Raw genomic sequence first — 15,320 nt, 5'->3', positions numbered from 1 at the left:
TTAGTCGGGCAAAGTTGGTGTTCTAGACGATCATTAAATAATTTCAATGTTCAACAAATCGAATTATTAAGTAATTTTTTTTATATCTTTTAAAACATGTTTAAAAGTGGATTTAATTTTAGTATCCTCGTGGTATTTTTATATACCTAGTATTTTTCATCGCATCGGTGGCAGTCACACTAAAAGTTGTTATACAAAATAAATAGTATTTTTTAACACAATATGAGCCTTGAACAACAGTCAGCCGTGGATCCTCACAATCCCCATGGATTGGGTGAGTCCTCAGAGTATTCGAATGTGCACACTAACTGACACTGCCCTTGCCAGGCGATCCAAATGATACCAGGTTGCGCAAGGTGGAGCGCGAAGTACTGATACCCAAGATAATGCGCGATCGTGCAAAGACGGAGTTCTGCTCAAAGGAGGTGGCCGACTTCCAGGAGTGCTGCAAGGCCAGCAGTATACTGATGGTGGCCACCTGCCGGAAGCAGAACTCAGCCCTGAAGGAATGCCTCACCCAGTGGTATCAGAACGATGCCTTCAAGGAGGAGTGCAAGCAGATATATCTACAGGAGCGCGCCGACTATCGCAGCACTGGCATACCCAAGAAGCACCGGCTGGAGAAGTTGTAGAGTCCCTGAGTAGTTCCTTATTGTTGTTTGCTTTGTACAAAAGTTAAGTAATTAAAACGCCGCACAATAGTCTCTGTTACTGTGGCTTCCTTCAAGTCCCTGGAAGAGCTTATCTCCTTAGGCGGTTGGACAGTCAGGATCAGCACATCCTTATCAGAAGTTTCTGCCACGCGCTGAACACCCTTCAAGTTCTTTGATTGATAGTGATCCGTATCACCAGGCCTTTGCACAATGACCAAAAAGCTGGCATGGTACAAGCGAGGACTTTGCTTGTAGATAACTAGAAGAGAAAAGTTAGTAGATATATTTCTCAGCTCTTTAGTCAAAACTTACGAAAATCACCGCCGAACTTAATGCCACTCTTGATGACCCAATTCTTGGACTTCAAATACACATAGCTGGCCAAGTTCTCAACAAATTTATCATTTTGATCTTTGGCGACCTCCACAAACATGTGGAAGTCCATGAAATTGCCGGCTAAGTTGGTTATGTCTAAAACATTTAAATAGTGAGCCAGGAAGCAGGACTCTTCCATTCCCAGGAGCAGGATTTCGTCTTCGTCTCCACTTTCCGGTCCTCCGCGAGATTTGCTTCCCTTGCCAAAACAACCATTGTCGTGCAGGGATTTAGCCTGTTCGGGATCAACTATCTCGACGGATAGTCCTGTAAATCTTCCCTTGTAACGTTCGCCATCCTGGCCCCTTGGAAGAGGCGCGAAATTCGCATTTTTATTGTAGCAGCGCTTTCTTTTGCAACAAAATGTAAACTGCATTCTCAGAGATGCCAAAAATAAACAAACCATTAAAAAATACCAAAAACATATGTTTACCTTTTCAAAACATTTCTGGGATAATTGAGCATCTTAGTGATGGTCACCCTGGTAAGCTTTATCAGCTAGCATTGCATTTAAGTAATAAATAAGCCATATTTAATGCAAGTTTCTTTAAGAAATCCCTTATAATAACCTCTGTTTTAGAAAAATGGAGGAGGCGGTATGCAGGGTTTGCCTGCGGCAGGAAGGCGACATGATCAACATATTCGATGGGACACAGGACCCGGGAGTTTCCATTGCCGATATGATTACCTGCTGGTCTGGCCACCAAGTAGAAAGAGGCGACTTTATGCCGGAAACCATCTGTCCAGAGTGCTTGGAAGACGCCCGTGAGGCATTTGGGTACATTCAAAAGTTTGAAGGGGAGAAGATCTGTAAAATATTTAAAAGCGAGAGCTCGCGAATAGAAAACCAGCTGGAAGGCCCTGAAACAAATGTAGCCCAGAAATACCATGTAAAAAACGAGCCTGTGGACGATGAGCTATACCTGGAAGCAGTCGGCACAGCATCAAATGATCCATTCGAGAAAGACATATGCAAGATAGAAGCTGAGGAGATTAATCAATCCAGTCTGCCCAACTATATTTCAACAGCATTGGATCTGGATATAACCCCAACTATTTCGAACGTACCTTCTCGTGGTAAACGGCGCTACAAGTGTTCCATGTGCTCAAAATCGTTCGCGGCAGCCTCGCAATTTAGTCAGCACATTCTAACCCATTCAGAAGATAATGCCGGTAGCCATGAATCGAACTGTTCTGGCTCAGATTTTAGTAACTCTGAAGAGGACACATACAAAAAGGATGACTATGACCCTGCATCGGATTCGGACGTGCCTGCCCAAAAGTATCACGTCAAACGGCGCCCAAAAAGTATTGCATCCATAACGCATTTGAAGAAAAATTCACAGAATCAAACTAGTATCAAGGCGAAATCTAGTTCTAGTGCATCATGCAGAACTACTTACATGCCCTACAAATGTAATTACTGCCCGAAATATTTTGAGGACAAGGACTCCTATAGATTACACCTTCGATCCCATGGAGGGCGATACAAGTGTTCCCAGTGTCCAAAGTCTTTTGCGAATGCAAAAATGCACAAGGAACATACTTTAAGCCACTCGGAGGATTCATCCGATAGACCAAAGTGTCCGCCATCAGATCCTCCCAACCGGGCTTTCAAATGCCCCAAGTGTCCCAAGTTGTTTCCGTTTTCCTCCAGTTGCAGTCGTCATCTACTAAGTCACGAGAAGACTCGCCCATACCAGTGTCCGGAGTGTCCCAACTCGTATGCCCGTCCCCATGCATTGCGTGCCCACGTTTTATCCCACTCCAAGGAGCGGCCGCACAAGTGTGAGCAATGTTCAAAGTCATATCGTCAGATTTACCAACTCAATGCACACACGCTGACCCACAGCGAAGAGATGCGGTACAAGTGCAGCCATTGCGACAAGTCCTTTAAGTATTCATCTAATCTAAGCCGCCACATGCGGTTGCACAATGGGGACAAGCCTAAGGAGTGCGAGTTCTGTTCAAAGACGTTTTCCCGCGCTAGCGATTTAAAAGTTCACATCCGCATCCACACGGGGGAAAAACCGTATAGGTGCGCCAACTGCAATAAGAAGTTTTCGGTTACATCAAATATGAGTAAACACCAAAGGAAATGCCAGTCGTAACCTCCGTGATTCCTATTTTTAGATTGAAGAGTAAATAATGTTTTGTAAGATACAACCTATATGCTTGTATATGGTAGAAGTTAAACATGAAGAAGTTAAAATTTCAAAATTAATTGAAATAAATCACCAAACAACTACAATTAAAGACCACAAAATCTCCTTTAGAAATATGTGCCTTAAAAATGGAAATAAAAATAAATAATGAATTAACATCCGAATTTACTTTTTTATTTAACTTAATAATAAAATTTCTAAAATGTAATATACCACAATTACAGAAGACGCGTTGGCAGCTCCAAGCTACCGATAACATCGGGCTCTGCTCACATATCGATTTCTTATATATCGAATATTCGATTGAAGGCTGCAGAAAAGTCACAAGACCAGTCAGCTGAATTTCGGTGCTGTGTCGCAGTAGTGTGAAAAACACTCGGTTGTATTTGATAGATTTTCATAAATTCTGTGCTTGAATTTGTGTGTGCCGAGCGTCGTCGCAAGAAAGCCCTCAAAATGACTACCGCCTTGTATTTGCCCGAGGAGAACATTGGTGAGTTTTCCCCCTCACCGCACCTCTTACTCGACCTTTGCGAAAAATCGAAGTGCGAGTGTGTGGGTGTGTGGGGTGGCTGGCCGTCCAGCGCAGCACCCCGTGCTTAATTCACCCATTAACTTGGTTTACTGCTGGCCCCCAGATATGATTGCTGCCACCTCGGTGCTGCAGCAGCAGGCGGCGGACATCCGCACCAGGACGATCAACTGGGCGTCGTACATGCAGTCGCAGATGATCAGCGAGGAGGACTACAAGGCAATCAGCGCATTGGACAAGTCACGTGCCAGCTTCTTGGCCCAGAACTCCAGCCAGGTGGTGAAGACGCTGCTTAATCTGGTTTCGCACCTGTCGAAGGACTCCACCATTCAGTACATCCTTGTGCTGCTCGACGATTTGCTGCAGGAGGATCGCTCCCGTGTGGATCAGTTCCACGAGACAGCCGGCAAGCTGAAGCAGTGCATCTGGGGTCCGTTCCTGAACCTGCTGAACCGTCAGGATGGCTTTATTGTCAACATGTCGTCGCGCATCCTGGCCAAATTCGCCTGCTGGGGCCATGAGACCATGCCCAAGTCCGACCTGAACTTCTATCTGCAGTTCCTGAAGGATCAGCTGGCCAGCAATGTGAGTCTGATTGTGTGTGGTACTGGGTGAATTCCTTCGATAGCATGTTTATTGTAGCCTGTTATCTGTTTATGAAGATAGGAGAGCATGTGAAGATTGTACCAGTATACGTAGTTTTCTGAGCAATGCTTGCACTGAATCAACCTCCCAAAGTTTTCAAATTTTATTTTGTATATAGTCAAAACAAACTGTTTTTATAAATGATACATGGGTTTCCTAGGCAGGCATTTAGCTTTCAGCATGTAATATATAGCTTATGATACTGGTTAGCATGCTTTGTTTTAGTGATATGCAAATGCTATAAATGCAAAAACATTTCTAATACAAATTTATTCTAATCCGTTAACGATTTCCTTATGGAAATCAAATGACTAAGACTTTAATTAACCACTTAAATCAGTTAAGAGCTAAGAAACCAAATAATCTGAATTCTGCATGTCTTGTCAATATTGAATACCTCTAATTTATTTTAATCTAACTAAACCAAGCAATACTGACCTTGTATACGTTGGAAAACCAAACAAAACTGACCTCGTCTTGGTGAAATACTCGTGAAATCTCTGTGAACGGGTTGTCAACGCAATGAGTTTGTTACTTCATTCTGCCATACATCAGCACTCAGAATCTTGTCACACCATATCCAAACCGTATATTATCCTGGATTTTTTTAAATTCGCCACCTCACTTCTACCGATCATCACGTGCAATCGTTGTCATGTGTCAATTATGCACCAGAATATAAGTTTGTTATTACCTTGTGTTCTTGTCCATCTATGGTTTTAATTTGTTCCGCTACACTCGAACCCTGTGAACAATTTTAATTTATATGCAATTTACCGTCTATGAATTGATTGAATCGATGTCTGTGGACGAACCGCCCCCACAACCAACGACCCTCGACCTCTGATCCCACCCGTAGGGCTTAGCATATCTGCAAGAGATGGCCCAGCTGGCCAAGCGGACACAAACGATCCTTGTGCACACGCATGGACTGCATGGCAAAGACAAAGACCACCATGGCCACCAGTACAGTCCTACACTGGCCCAGCTGCAGCAGCAGCACGAGCTGGCCGAGAGGGCCAACGAGAGCTATCGAGAGGTGGGCGTTGGCAGTGATCACCAGCAGCAGGATGGCAAATGTGTGATACCGGTATTCCAAACAACTAAACCCCAAACCAAACTCTCAGCAAACCACTCGCCGAAACAACCCAAAACATACACTTACCCACCCACCAAAAACCGCACAAAAACACGAATAAACTATAAAACATTTATGGTCACACGAAGGAACACAGTCGATAAGCTCAGTCAATCCTTATAGTTTCCAATTTTGAAAGAATTTTAGAAATATAACAACTTAATTTTATCAAATATATAAGGTTTACCAACTTTACTGTTATTTACTTATAACAGGAATTTGTAAAATTTGTCTTGTAACAACTGATTAATGATTTTGACTTATTTCGTAAATATGTAATAATTGCAAACTAATCAAATAGTATTTCGTAGTTTTTCTTCTTTACTTTTATTCTTTATAATTCCTACCTCTTCGACTGAGATCCGTGTGTTTGTGTGGCAAATCTTAGTCTATTTCGTAACTGTTTACTAACCCAACTAATAGCGCGTGAGAAGACAGCAAAGGAAAATCCAGCGCGAAGGCTCTAGCTGCCAGTGTTGTTGAGCAGTGTATGAATCAGTGCATATCAGTGTGGTGTAACGGTAATTTGAGGCCCGGGTGATGGTTAAAACTACACGAAAATCAACCAAAATTACACACAGATAAACCAATGGCATAAGGTGAACTGTTCGAACCCCCATTGATGATGTTGCATTACCAACTCTATCTCTCTTAAATGTTGTCCACTTTCTTTTTCACTTTATTTCGTATATTGTACGTAGCTTTAGTAATTATCGTTGTCGTAGCTAGCGAAAAATAGATTTCAGCAGATATCGTCATAACTAACAATCCTAACCAACGAAACTATAATCGAATACGAGAGTAAAACTAATCACAACATTTTACCATTGATAGAACAACGAATACATCCAGTCGGTGGCCAGGTGCCTGCAGATGATGCTCCGTGTGGATGAGTATCGATTCGCCTTTGTGGGAGTCGACGGAATCAGCACTCTGATCCGTATCCTGTCGACCCGGGTCAACTTCCAGGTGAGTTTGAAATTGAAATGCGTAAATTGTTTGGTACAATTTAAATTCGATTTCTTATTCATAGGTGCAATACCAGTTGATCTTCTGCTTGTGGGTGCTGACCTTCAATCCCCTGCTGGCCGCCAAGATGAACAAGTTCAGCGTGATCCCCATCCTGGCTGATATCCTCAGCGATTGTGCCAAGGAGAAGGTGACACGCATTATCCTCGCGGTCTTCCGCAATCTGATCGAGAAGCCGGAGGATTCATCGGTGGCCAAGGACCATTGCATCGCCATGGTCCAGTGCAAGGTGCTGAAGCAGCTATCCATCCTGGAGCAGCGTCGCTTCGACGACGAGGACATTACCGCCGACGTAGAGTACCTGAGCGAGAAGCTCCAGAACTCGGTGCAAGACTTGAGCTCCTTCGATGAGTACGCCACAGAGGTGCGAAGCGGTCGCTTGGAGTGGTCGCCTGTCCACAAGTCGGCCAAGTTCTGGCGCGAGAATGCCCAGCGCCTCAACGAGAAGAACTACGAGCTGCTGCGCATTCTCGTCCACCTCCTGGAAACCTCGAAAGATGCCATCATCCTTTCCGTCGCCTGCTTCGACATCGGAGAGTATGTGCGCCACTATCCCCGCGGCAAGCAGTAAGTACAGATTTAATATGTTACATACAATTCTATTAACAAATCCTATTTGTTTAGCGTCTTGGAACAATTGGGAGGCAAGCAGATCGTGATGCAGCATCTTGGCCACGAGGATCCCAATGTGCGATACGAAGCCCTGCTGGCTGTGCAAAAGCTGATGGTACACAACTGGTTAGTATGGACTTTCAATGCCTCTCATCTCATGTGCTCCCCTTCTCCACATTCAGGTCCAGTGATCCTCATATCATTTGTTTTCAATTCATGACCAGGACTATCATCAAAATTCTCTGTGTACTCAAAATCCGTTTGTTTCTCTTTGTTTTTATCAGGGAATACCTGGGCAAGCAGCTGGAGAAGGAAAACGAGAACCAGAAACAAGGTGCCGCTCCCATCGCTGGCAAGGCCTAGGTGGTCTAATCAACAAGTCATCCATGCACAGGCACACAACAAATATTCTAGCCAGGCCGCCAGCCTGAAACCTTAACTAACAATAAGAGTCGTAGGGGGATCTATATCTTCAGCCTGATCCTCCGCTTCTCCATCACACTTGCAATGATGTTTGTTCTTGCTATCTTTAAGCGCATGTTTGTTCCCCGTTTAAACTAAGTTTTTGTTAGCCCATACCTCCGTGTACGCCCATTTACGCCCTCAGTTCTTAGAAAGTATTGAGAGAACAATTCGATTTTTTGTTGGCATTCCAAAAAGCAATTCACTGTAATGGCAGAACAAATACAAGCAGCTATCCTCTACAAATTGTTCCATTCAATTCGATTGTTTACATATTTTGTTGTTATTATTATTTGTGTTCTTAATTTTATGAGTGCGCCGCTGTACAGAGTTTTTCTAAACCAGATGATATGCGCTTATTACGTTTATATAGTCGCATCTGCGCACCCACATCTAAGCAAAAAACGAAACTAAAGAAAACAAAAAATATATTGTATAAACCTATCAAGTATTTCTTTCATTAAAAAAATAAATCAAATAAGCATAATTGAAACGAAAAATATGTATTGCATAATAAAGTTGTTATTAAAGTGTATGATACAATTTTGGGAGTATAAAAAAAATATATAAATTAGCCAAAAATATAAAAAGACCAGTGTATTCTTGTTTAACGATTGGCAAAAAAATTGTGATTTAAGAGAGCATTTCGACGTTAATAGTTTTCTACTTTCTCTCTCAGTTATACAATCTTATTGTGACCTTTCTGCGTATCGACTCTTTCTTTGTTGGATGTTTTCAGTGACTTGTGCTTGTGATGTCTACCTCCACGCAATGAACTCAAGAAGTCGTAGCAGTCCAGGATGATTTGTGGTCATCTTTGTGCGACTCAGATGAGCAAGGCCCATATAGATCAGCCAACAAAGATGTAGTCAAAAGCAAAAAGAATGCTGCAGTCGAATTCATCGACTATCAGATACCTATTACTCAGATGACGGGCGAGCAAAAGGGTTAATTAGAAGCCTTTTTTTGGGCATATCGATATAAATTGCCAAGTCAATTATCATTGTATTATGATTTGTACATATTTTAATAAACTATCTTGTCCGATCAAAGTTTAAAACGAAATTAGTTATGATCAAAAATCTGATGTATACGGAATTATAACACTATAATTAAAAATAACAAAGGATTTTAGAATATTCCTACCAATAAAAGTAGTATTTAGGACCTGCGAGCGCTTCAAAAACCAGTTCCTCCCATAAAAAATTGTATATACATTTTTTAGTTCTTTTTTTTTATTATTTAACTTTTGTTTGTGGATGTCACAATTCTCATCGGGTTTAAATTAAATATTCCACTTTTTATTTAAATTAAATAATAAATTGTCCTATTTAAACTTTATAATTAACATAATTGTAGTTCTTTAGGTCTGTACTATGTTGATTTGTAGTTGTAGTTGTTGCTGCTGCTGCATTTGCTTGCCGGACTGTGACTGAACACAATAATACAGTTTTACATCCTGCAGTGGTTGTGGGTGAGTTGATGGACAGCACCATTACTTGGTGGCCGACTTCAGGTAGGCGATCAGATCGCCGCGCTCGTTGGGCTTCTTCAGACCGGCGAAGATCATCTTGGTGCCGGGGATGTACTTCTTGGGGTTCTCCAGGTACTCGAACAGGGTGTCCTCGTTCCAGGTGATGCCCTTGGCCTTGTTGGCGTCCGTGTACGCGAAACCGGCCGCCTGTCCGGTCTTGCGACCGATCAGACCATGCAGATTGGGTCCAACCTTGTGCTTGCCACCAGCCTCAACGGTGTGGCACTGGGCGCAGCGCTGCACGAACAGCTTCTTGCCCTTCTCAACATCACCAGCAGGAACGCCCATTATGGATTATGTGGTTAATTAATGTGTTAACACGGACTCGACTGTAAAAAAAAGGTTTGTTATTGATAAGTTGTTCATATAACCATACATCTGTTATCTTAAAAACTTAAAACTGTCTACTAAATGGGTCCAAGGTTCATAACTGCCATCAATTGTTTGCTCTATTCTAATAAAATGATTACAATATATATTTCTTATCATTTGCTAATCTACTTAATCCGAAATTATTGTTCCACTGCAAAAAATATTTATAAAATATTTTAAACCATTTAATAATAGTCCCAATTGAACCATTTTGTAGATCCTGATAAAAGATTCAGCCATACATTATCAAAAGATTATACATGCAGATCTTTCAGGAGCTCGTAACGAAATATTTAACGATCATGGCATTAAAATACGGGTGATTTCCCCACGTTTCCTATATATGTATTATTAAGGTATTGAAATAACAAAAAAAAAAAAAAAAATTTCCATGCGTGGGAAATAATGGGTTAATGTAGGTAGTTAAAACATTTTGTTCCTGTGTATGGAACGTGAATTAATATTTGTCCCCTTGCCCCGTTATATAAACAATTGATAAGCTCACTGCGGAAACGGAATTATTAAAATTGCTCATGCTAAGTGCATTAGTCGGCTGTTGATTTTGATAAGGCCCAATGTTTATTATCTAACGTAGTCTGCATTTCCATTTGCGGCCACCCCCTTTAAATCCACATACTTTGCTCTCACTAACACGCGCGTGGAAGGCGACGCAACGTCATCAGAAACCCACTTTGAAAAAACTTCAGACGCTGGTCACATGTTGCCCCCACATTCTTTCTCTCCTTCTCACACGCTCTTTGTGTCTCACTCGCTTATATTTGCCAGTCGGTGATTAATTGCGTCAGAACTGCTCAGCAACAGGCGGAAAACTTCCAGGAAGCATCATACGAAAAACGTTAGTTGTTTACATAACTATTCTATTATTCCAGGGTCTGTGTTACGGTCATCCTGTTAATTGCCGGATTATAAATTGCATGCAGCAATTTGAACTTGAGAGTGCAAAGTACCGTTGTGGTGAGTAATTCACCTACACATCACGCATATAGACTGAGAGAAATTCGGATAAACTGGAGCTCTTTTAATTCTAGAAAACCAATTTTACTTTAAAAGCATTTATTTATAGATTAAAAAATTTGTCAGCTTTTATATATAACTTGCATTTAATATCAACCTTTTTTCTTAATTTCTTTCTGTGTATCATGCACTTTGGCAGTGAGAGGTGGCAAAGCAACAACAATGTCAACATCCCATTTGGCCTTGGAGAGAATTTTTTCAGCTAATTGCCGTGCGTGTGTGTGCGTGAGATGAAGGGAAAGTGCAATTGGAAAATTGGAAGCAGGCCAAAGGCAGCTGTGTTTTTCCTTGTGTGGGTGAGCAAGGTGGTGAGAACAAAGAGATGTCTGAAAATTGGGCCAACAACCAAGTTTCCTGAGAACAGCGAATGTTACATAAGCCGACTTTTCGCAGAGGTGAAATCTCTTTTATTTATATTATAGAAAACTGCACATCGCAGAAAGCAAAACCTGCTTAGCAACCACGTGGCGCGCTTAAAGACCAAAGCTGAAGCATAGGCAAAAAAATTCCAAGAATTAATTTTTGCCACTGAGCGAGCGAGACAGCTGATGATCGGGTACGCCACTCTCTTTGCTCATGTAATCGACTCTCTCCGGGGCTTTTTTCAATGGCAATGTGACTTTGGGATGCTATTTTTACTATTAATACACCACTGCTAATATTTGCTAATGGAAAAATCGGCAAATAAACTGATAAATATCTAATGAAAAATCACACTTATACACACACACAAGGACACGTTTATGTAACCCGAATCATCCCCCAAAAATACGTTAAATTTGCATGCGAATCATTTTCAGAACACAACACAGATGCTGGGTGTTACGTAAACAACACGGAAGTGTTTCTAATTTTTATCTGACTTGGAGCTTTATAATCAATAACTATTCAAGGTAATATTTACGTCACTTGAAAATACGAAAAGTCCACCCACTACTTACATTGAACACAAACGTCGAGCGTCGCCGATTTTTCACGAATGACGAGCGCGCGTTATGTCGATAGGTAATTAGTGTGACCAGAGTGACCGGTGGCCACGCATTAAAAAATGTCGCAAGCTTTTGTGTCCGTAATTATCCACCACAGGACGTATGAGTAATTTTTTTCCTTATTAACAGGACTATATTTGAAAACCTCTGGAAAATGTTCATTATTTAACAAGCACCTGCAATTTATTACCTTTTCTAGTAGGACCATATGACCAACTATGACTAAAGCTGATTGGTACAACACTTTTCTCCACCCACGTCGCGCGCAATTTGAATTAAAAAGAGGGTTTTTGGTTTATCAACTTTAATTGGCTAAAGTGAAAGTAAACCTTTTTGAAATGTATTTGAGCTCGGCCATTCCCAATCAAAGTTTAGAAATCCAAGTGAATACGGCATCTTTTGAATATGTTTGGTGTAGTCTTTAAGCGCAGTTTTCCGGATAGCATGGTGGCCGATCTTGTTGTTTCGCAGGCAATTCTACTTGTTTGACTTGAGGAAGGCAATCAAATCGGCCCGCTCCTCAGCCTTTTTGAGTCCTGCGAACACCATCTTTGTTCCGGGAATGTATTTCTTCGGGTCCTTGAGGTACTCGTCCAAATTCCCCTCTGTCCAGGTAACGCCCTTCTTTATATTGGCATCGGTATACTTGTATCCCGCTGCTGTGCCGCACTTGCGACCCACGACTCCGCCAAGATTTGGGCCCACCTTGTGTTTGCCGCCCACTTCGTAGGTGTGGCACTGGGCGCACTTCTGCACAAAGATCTTCTTGCCGTTCTCTGCATCACCAGAACCCATCTTGGAAGCCTGAAAGACGAATGGGAAAGAAGGATATTGATGATTTAGTCTTTATACTATACTCTATTAATTTTAATAGAAAATATAATTCAAAAAAGATTCAATTTGTTTCAGTGTCCTAAAGAACCGTTTGAAAAGTGCAAGTCCTGGCCAACTGAGAGAGAGCGAGAGCACTTCTCTTGGTCACTCTCTTGGCTGCACAGCGATAGACAGAGACAGCTGCTAATGCACAAAAGCAAAACGAAATTGGGTCAGAAAAATAGGAAAAACGAAAATTAAATCAAAATGGGTATTAAATGAAAAGCAAACAAGCAGCTCGAGAACTTGGCGGCACTTCTAATGGGAAAAGCAACCGAAAGGTAATTCAATTAGCAGACACATTCGGCCCTGCCACCCCCTTTTCCACCCCCTTTCCCAACCAATTCGTTGACTAGCAGATGCACATGTGCTTTAAACATTTCCTTTCAATTAAAACGCATTTTACGCACTCTCCGCTTCCGCCCCCTGCCTTACCCTTCTTTTCCTGTGGCAAAAACAGATGCCACCGCATAACAAAACCAAAAAAAAAAAACAAAACAGAGGGAAATGAATAACGGGAACGAGACAGGGAACCATGCCGCATATAACGGTCATACAGGGATGATATTCACCTGCAGTTTAAAAATATTAACTATGTTTACCTCAACTAATTATCTTAAATTGTAATTTGCTTTCAATTTACCAAAGCGCACTATGATATTTTTAACAGAATGATATATATTTTTTAATTATTTATATATTAAATGTATGTATGTATGTATTTACATGAGTGTTTATACTAGTAAATGTCACATTCTAAATCCAAACAATGACATTTTCCTGGCGGCCCTTCACTGGTATTAGGTCTACTCCCTCTGCATCCATCTACATACATATATCCCTAATGGGACATCCTGGTTGTGACCTAACCTAATTGGCAATGGAACCATAATTTACCCGCAGGCAAAACTATCCTGCCTGTTGGCTCGAGTTCCTTTGCCGGACCACTATAAATAAATGGTGCAAGAAATTAAATTACGCTTGAACGGGCTGAACGGGCTCGGCCAAATATGGGGTAGTAGGAAAGAGATAGAATGCGGAAGGAGAGTGGGGGAAGGCTATATTGTTTACTAGATCTATTGCTGCGGAAGTCCATAAAAAGGTGAGAGGTTGGTCCTGGACAAATGGGGTTTCGAAAGAGTGCTGAAAACAGGCACAAAGGAGTCTGCGAGCTAAAGGATTTGCGGATATTGAATTGGCTGTAAGGTGCGGAAATTGTTATGCAAAAATAAAAAGCATATTGCGGCATCTGCTCAAATGTAATGAGGAAGGGAAAAATGTTTTATGTAGCTCTACCCGCCACTTCCGGAAAGTATGTAAGAGGAAGAAGAAAAACGGTTCTGACCCTATATCTCATCAGCCGATCTGAGTCGATCTGTTTTCGTTGTAACCATCGAAAGTTCACTTAAGATAATTTAATAACAGTTTCTTCAAGTACCTCAGACTTTACCAGTGGAATTAGAGTTTAGCTTTTGCCACTCCATACCCACTTCTACGTCAATATCCTCGGTCAGCGGGTTACCAAGAACAACGCTTTGGCTGTTGCGCAATTTGGCATGACTTTGGAATTCCCGGCAGGCCACACCCCCTCGAAAGCTATACCCATAAAGAACCACCTCCCCCCAACCTAAAAAGCAGACATTTCTGGTTTGCCAGCCCTGCATGGCAGAAAACCTACATTTCTTTCTTGCTCCCCTTTCTTTTTGATTGCACAGTAATACATCTATGACATGACGTCAAATATTTGGATTCAAGAAAAGTTTTTATAAAATATTAGTGTGTTTAATATGGATATTTAAGGAAAAGCGCATATTGTCAAAACTTTACATTAAAGATAATGGTAGCAAATGCATTCTTGGTAATGGAAAATTAGATTAGTTTTCATAGAGATAATTAGTTATATGTGCAAGCATGGTTGCTTTAGTTAAGCAAGTACCACTGTTTATGTTACAGCATGTGTTTATACTACGCGCTTTTCACTGCTGTTGCTTCTTCTTCTTTGGGGGCTTTCTTTTGAGGGGCGGTGCGTGGAGGGGCTGAAGAGATGGCTTCTTTTCTAGAACGAGGTCGCTGACTGCCCTTCAACGCTTTCAGCTTTCTGTGCTCGCGGATGCCCGAAAGTTACATAACCCCCCAACTACAACAACAACACCGCTAGTTGGCTTTGCATTTTATGCTGAGCGAGAGAGAGAGAGAGGCCATAGATTGGGGCAGAGAGACTAGAAAGAGAGCAGCTCCAACATAAATGACACGGAGAAAGCGCGAGAGAGCTGCAGCGCTGCGCGTGAGAGCAAAGTTGGAAATGTGTGAATGAAAAATTACTAAAAATGCTTCTTTTTAGACATTTTATACCTGTTCTTTGCTCAGACTGCACTGCTGACGTCGCTGCATCATGCACGTTACAGTGGGAGAAAATGGCGAATGCCAAGTATTGGATATATATATATAGATATACATAGATATATAGATATTAAATATATAAGCTGCTTATTTAGTTTAATAATGTAATATGACTGTATGTTTAGTTAGATATAAAATTAAGCAATTTCAGAACTAGTAATGGTATTTTCATATGTATTAGGAAAAGAAAAAGGACGTTTATCAAATAAATTTAATTAATCATTTAAATTAAGTGCACTAAGTTTTTCTGCTGTGTATGGGGCAGCAACAACGCAACAAGCTTACCCGACGGACAGTTCTTCTCGCTCTGCAGTTGCTTGTTGCTCGCTCTCTCGTTGGCTCCCTCTCTCAATGAGCGCTGGTTGGGGCAATGGCAATTGTGGCTGCTGCTCAGCTTGGCGTTTTCATTCAATCAGCTGAGTTCGCCGCGTTCGGTTTTCCCGCTGTCGATTCTGTTCACCGTTACACCGATCGAATATTACGCGTCTTGCGTCTGTAAAGGAACT

The 15,320-nt window shown here is 41.5% G+C and overlaps 6 protein-coding genes across 10 annotated transcripts; 3 read left to right on the top strand and 3 right to left on the bottom strand.

Annotated features, from left to right (window-relative positions):
* Window positions 1-158: 158 nt before the first annotated feature.
* LOC6732547 (COX assembly mitochondrial protein homolog) lies at window positions 159-727 on the top strand. Its single transcript, XM_002079630.4, has 2 exons — window positions 159-274; window positions 328-727. Exons 1-2 carry the CDS (start codon window positions 223-225, stop codon window positions 630-632), a joined length of 357 nt encoding a protein of 118 aa, XP_002079666.1. The 5' UTR covers window positions 159-222; the 3' UTR covers window positions 633-727.
* Window positions 627-1,440, bottom strand: LOC6732546 (probable tRNA-splicing endonuclease subunit Sen2). The gene is made up of 2 exons (XM_002079629.4): window positions 966-1,440; window positions 627-912 (listed from the first exon to the last, which is right to left on the bottom strand). The coding sequence occupies exons 1-2, from the start codon at window positions 1,432-1,434 to the stop codon at window positions 650-652; spliced, it is 732 nt and encodes a 243-aa protein (XP_002079665.2). The 5' UTR covers window positions 1,435-1,440; the 3' UTR covers window positions 627-649.
* A 2-nt stretch (window positions 1,441-1,442) lies between these two features.
* On the top strand, window positions 1,443-3,357 carry LOC6732545 (zinc finger protein 726). 4 transcript variants are annotated; one of them, XM_016178189.3, is made up of 2 exons: window positions 1,443-1,512; window positions 1,609-3,357. In XM_016178189.3, the coding sequence occupies exon 2, from the start codon at window positions 1,613-1,615 to the stop codon at window positions 3,137-3,139; it is 1,527 nt and encodes a 508-aa protein (XP_016025201.1). In that variant the 5' UTR covers window positions 1,443-1,512; window positions 1,609-1,612; the 3' UTR covers window positions 3,140-3,357. The 4 variants fall into 4 exon arrangements, with proteins under 4 accessions (XP_016025201.1, XP_016025202.1, XP_039154385.1 ...); XM_016178190.3 differs by having other exon boundaries at window positions 1,460-1,542; XM_039298451.2 differs by having other exon boundaries at window positions 1,483-1,512; window positions 1,581-3,357.
* A 150-nt stretch (window positions 3,358-3,507) lies between these two features.
* LOC6732544 (V-type proton ATPase subunit H) lies at window positions 3,508-8,146 on the top strand. 2 transcript variants are annotated; one of them, XM_002079627.4, is made up of 7 exons: window positions 3,508-3,686; window positions 3,832-4,310; window positions 5,230-5,460; window positions 6,343-6,477; window positions 6,542-7,104; window positions 7,162-7,275; window positions 7,434-8,146. In XM_002079627.4, exons 1-7 carry the CDS (start codon window positions 3,650-3,652, stop codon window positions 7,510-7,512), a joined length of 1,638 nt encoding a protein of 545 aa, XP_002079663.1. In that variant the 5' UTR covers window positions 3,508-3,649; the 3' UTR covers window positions 7,513-8,146. The 2 variants fall into 2 exon arrangements, with proteins under 2 accessions (XP_002079663.1, XP_016025200.1); XM_016178194.3 differs by lacking the exon at window positions 5,230-5,460.
* Window positions 8,147-8,824: 678 nt separating this feature from the next.
* On the bottom strand, window positions 8,825-11,648 carry LOC6732543 (cytochrome c-2). Its single transcript, XM_016180227.3, has 2 exons — window positions 11,494-11,648; window positions 8,825-9,474 (listed from the first exon to the last, which is right to left on the bottom strand). Exon 2 carries the CDS (start codon window positions 9,431-9,433, stop codon window positions 9,107-9,109), a length of 327 nt encoding a protein of 108 aa, XP_016025197.1. The 5' UTR covers window positions 9,434-9,474; window positions 11,494-11,648; the 3' UTR covers window positions 8,825-9,106.
* A 180-nt stretch (window positions 11,649-11,828) lies between these two features.
* On the bottom strand, window positions 11,829-15,237 carry LOC6732542 (cytochrome c-1). The gene is made up of 2 exons (XM_016180226.3): window positions 15,100-15,237; window positions 11,829-12,345 (listed from the first exon to the last, which is right to left on the bottom strand). Exon 2 carries the CDS (start codon window positions 12,334-12,336, stop codon window positions 12,019-12,021), a length of 318 nt encoding a protein of 105 aa, XP_016025196.1. The 5' UTR covers window positions 12,337-12,345; window positions 15,100-15,237; the 3' UTR covers window positions 11,829-12,018.
* Between the last annotated feature and the right edge of the window lie 83 nt (window positions 15,238-15,320).

The sequence above is a fragment of the Drosophila simulans genome, chromosome 2L (assembly GCF_016746395.2).
Source record: "Drosophila simulans strain w501 chromosome 2L, Prin_Dsim_3.1, whole genome shotgun sequence".
In the NCBI taxonomy this organism is placed as follows: domain Eukaryota; kingdom Metazoa; phylum Arthropoda; class Insecta; order Diptera; family Drosophilidae; genus Drosophila; species Drosophila simulans.
The sequence above is the reverse complement of the archived record's forward strand: the minus strand, read 5'-3'. Positions and strand labels throughout refer to the sequence as shown.